Source organism: Herpailurus yagouaroundi, unplaced genomic scaffold, assembly GCF_014898765.1.
Source record: "Herpailurus yagouaroundi ecotype Mexico unplaced genomic scaffold, PumYag 149388, whole genome shotgun sequence".
NCBI lineage: Eukaryota > Metazoa > Chordata > Mammalia > Carnivora > Felidae > Herpailurus > Herpailurus yagouaroundi.
The window spans coordinates 11,999-16,078 of NW_024422580.1; the positions used below are offsets into that span (position 1 = coordinate 11,999).

Below are 4,080 nucleotides of genomic sequence, written 5' to 3' on the forward strand. Positions count from 1 at the left end.
TTACATTGTTTACATCATTAAGGGTGATTAAATTATGGGGGGGGGCATATCCCAAGTGGGTTGTAATTTTCTCATTCATTGCTTCTCTCTCTCCTCAGAAACATGAACCTCCCCACACTTTAGGACTTCCAGAAATAACTCACGTGCTAAGTCTTGAAAGTGAGAAAGTTTGAGCTCCTGCTGAAGTTTCTGAACTGCTAGGACCAGATAAGTGCCCCAAGAACTAGAAATGGCGTTGTCTAGAGGCCAAAGTCACTGGTCCAAAGAAGACATTGTGAAGTTACTGGACCGCATGGAGACTAACCTTCCATCCAATGACAGCCACACATTCAAAACAACCCAGTCACAGATGGACTGGGAAAAATTAGCTTTTAAGGATTATTCTGGAGAAATGTGCAAACTCAAATGGTTGGAGGTTTCTTATCACCTGAGAAAATTTCGCACTTTGACAGAATTAGTCCTGGAAGCCAAGGAACATGTTGAAAAGCCTGACAGAAGCAAAAAACGTAAGAAACATCCGGACTTGCCCAAGAAGCCCCTGACTGCTTACCTTCGCTTCTTCATGGAGAAGCGGCCTCAGTGCTCCCAAAAATATCCCAACCTGAGCAACCAGGAGCTGACCAAGGTCCTGTCTAAGAAATACAAGGAGCTCCCAGAGAAGATAAAGCTCAAATATATTCAAGATTTTCAGAAGGAGAAACAGGAGTTTGAGGAGAAACTGGCTCAATTCAAGGATGACCACCCTGATCTATTCCAGAACCCCAACAAATCGGATGTAACCAAGAGGAGCCCAAACAGGGCCCAAAAGAAGTTTCCGAGTCACGTGCCAGAAGTGAAGTCTCCCCTAGGAAGCTGTTTTTCCAAGAGGATGATATTCCGTGGAGAGCCCCGGAAGCCCCCCATGAACGGATATGAGAAGTTCCACCGGGATTTGTGGTCAAGTAGGGAGCTGCGAGATGTGCCCCCAAGGGAGCGCAGGGTGGAGATTGGCAGGCGCTGGCAGCGAGTCCCACAGAGCCAGAAGGACCATTATAAGCAGCAGGCTGAGGAGCTGCAGAAACAGTACAAGGTGGATCGGGATGACTGGCTCAAGACCCTGTCTCCTGAACAGTATGCTGCCTACAGAGAGGCGACCTATAGTAAGCGTAAAAACATGAGCATGAGGGGACGCCCAGATCCCAAGGTCAGACGGACAGATCCGCAGTCGCCATCAGGAAGGAGTCTGCAAGAAGGGCTTGGACAGGAGTCAGGGCTACAGGCTCCGGAGACAGAATCACCAGAGACCACTGGGGGCAATGCTCATGCCTCTTGGGGATCAGGAGAAGATGAGGAAGGGGAGGAAGGGGAGGAAGGCAGCAGCTCCTCAGACTCCAGCAGTGGGAGTGAATGCGAAGATTGTGAGTTTGAGGACAGTGGCTCCAACACATCTTCCTTAGGTGACTCCTCTGATGCGGACCCCAACTGAATTTTGTTCAGCCACTAAAGAGCAGGAAAGAGAACTTCCCAGCAAAAGTCCAAGGCATCTGTGTCAATTGGAAGGGCTCTTCTCCCTGTCCCTTTTCATTTCCTTCCTTTTTGCCTTTCCTCCTCAATTCAGAGGAGGACTGGTTGGAAAGAGGGGATCTGGTGCAGTATTTTCTGGCTCCCCTCTGTACCCCAGATCCACCCCCTAGAAACTCCATGCACTGAGTGCTCTTGGAATAAACAATGAGATGACAGAGCTGTGAGGAGAACACTGGATTAGACTGTTTCCTGAAGTGAGACGTTTTCCTCTCATCTGCATGCCACAGCTGGCAGAGGACGCCTAGGAGCCTGGGTGACCCTGACATTTCCTGTGGAATCGTGCCTTAGGACTCCTGCACCTCACCTGTGATGAGGAAGGAGTAGGAGGCACATATGTGTATGTATATCGAACTCCTATATCTCCATGAGGCTTACTAATATCAAAAAATAAAAATAGGGAACTCAAGACAGAAACATTCCTTAAGATAACTGTCCTTATTAAAGGGAGCATGTCACTGGCTGTGATGGATATGGACACTGTATTTCCAGAGAATACCAAAATTCTAAAACACTTAAAATGGCCAATGCTTGCAAAATATATATTGTTTTATTTTAGCTTCAAATATAACTTCGTGATTTTGCTGCCATAATGTTGCTTTCAAAACTTAGTTGACTCAGTTTTAAAATGTATTTTCTAAAAGTAGCCATGAGTTGATCATTGTAATGGTTTCATGATCAGTTAGTTCAGTTTTCTCTTCTTTCTACTTTTGTGAATATTTAGTTTTTTCTATGAATAAAATATTGAAAGCAGAAAAGAACAAATCTATATTTTTTAATCTTTGAAAAACTTCATGATTTCATTTGAATGAGCGCCTCTATGGACTCAAGGAATTATGATTTGGATCACCAATCCTCTAGGTGGTTTCCGCATTCATTCCTGGCAGAAGCCTAAACTCCTTCCTCCTGCTCCAGGCACAGGTGAGTCTCAGCTTTAACATCCAGGATAGATGGATGGATGATGGATGGATAGATAGATGAATTAGATAAATAGATAGGTAGATACATACATACATACATACATACATACATACATGGATAGATATATGGAGACACAGACATAGAGGTATATACTCTTCTCTTCTACTGGCCTTTCTGTGAATTCTTGTCTCAGTATTATATTGTTGTCATTATTTATCTTATGGTTATGTTTGGAAATGTATTTAAGGCTAGTGTCCTCTAATTATACTCTTTTCTCCCTGTATATTCCTGGATGTTTCCATATTGTGTTCTCATGAATATTAGTATCATAGAATTAGTCATATTGTTTTATATGAAAACCATTAAGGCTTGAGGGTTTAGGTAACCAGGTGCCTTAGTGAATTTTTGTTAAGGGATTTTCTAAGTAAATGATATTTAGAAAATAAAGGCAATAGTTACAATTTTATACCTCTAATTCCTCTTTCTGAATGTGTCGGTTGGAATATCCAGAACAATGTTAAGTCAGAGAAATGTATGCCTGTCTTACTTCTGAATTTCAAGTTGATAGAACTTGCAATGACAATTATGCCGACTAATATTTATTTGAAATAACTATAATGTATTCAGAAATTGCATGTTTACTTACATTATTGTTCTTCTTAATCCATAATGTTAATCATTGTTAAAAAAAATCACTTATCTCATGTATCGGTGTAATTTTTCCATGGCTACATTCATACTGGGAATTGGGTTATTGAATTAACTAATTTTTTTAAGCTTTAATTTCTATTTTTGAGAGAGACGGAGAGAGAGAGTGGGGGAGGGGCAGAGAGAGAGGGAGACTGAGGATCTGAAGCAAGCTCTGTGCTGGCAGCAGAGAGCCCAATGCCAGGCTAGACTCACCAACGGCGAGATCATGAATTGAGCTGGTCAAACACTAACTGAACGAGCCACGCAGGTGCCCCAAGTTAACTGATTTTAAGCCCACATCATATTGCAGACACCCACTTTTGAATACTGTGTTAAAGATGACTACAGTTGAGGCACACTTCCTTTCTTATGGATATTTACACAAGCTTCTGGGTATTTATTCACTTCACCAACGCTTTTTCATGATCTAGATTTGAATTCACTGTTTTTCCAGTTTAGTAAGATCCAAGTGGGTGTGGGAACAGGATTCATTAATTATTACATTAAAGCTGAAGGAATTCCCTAGGCTCCTCCCTAGAAAACTGAAACAAAATGTAGTTAGGGAGAAGTACCAGGGAGGAAAATCTCCTCAGAACTGTTGCAGACACATAGACTGGGCTGGATTAGCACTTAGGCTCTTTCATTTTGCATAAATTGGACAAAAATTGAATGGGAAATATCAAGGAGTCACCTGTATGCTGTCATGTGCCTGGAATCTGAAACACCAGAGGAAGGGCACATATCTCCCCATATCAGTGACGCTTGGCCTGAGTCTCAAGGGAGCAAGTCAAAGCAAATCAAAGGGAGGCCAGGAGATTGTAGAATTAGTTGCTTCCTACATTTACCACCCTTATCATTGGGCATTCCTTTCCTTCAAGTACCATAAACTCCTGGTTTCCCTTCACTGCT

The 4,080-nt window shown here is 42.4% G+C and overlaps 1 protein-coding gene across 1 annotated transcript; it reads left to right on the top strand.

Annotated features, from left to right (window-relative positions):
• The first annotated feature begins 217 nt into the window (after positions 1-217).
• Positions 218-1,465, top strand: LOC121026623 (upstream-binding factor 1-like protein 1). Its single transcript, XM_040469417.1, has one exon. It carries the CDS (start codon positions 230-232, stop codon positions 1,463-1,465), a length of 1,236 nt encoding a protein of 411 aa, XP_040325351.1. The 5' UTR covers positions 218-229.
• Positions 1,466-4,080: the final 2,615 nt, after the last annotated feature.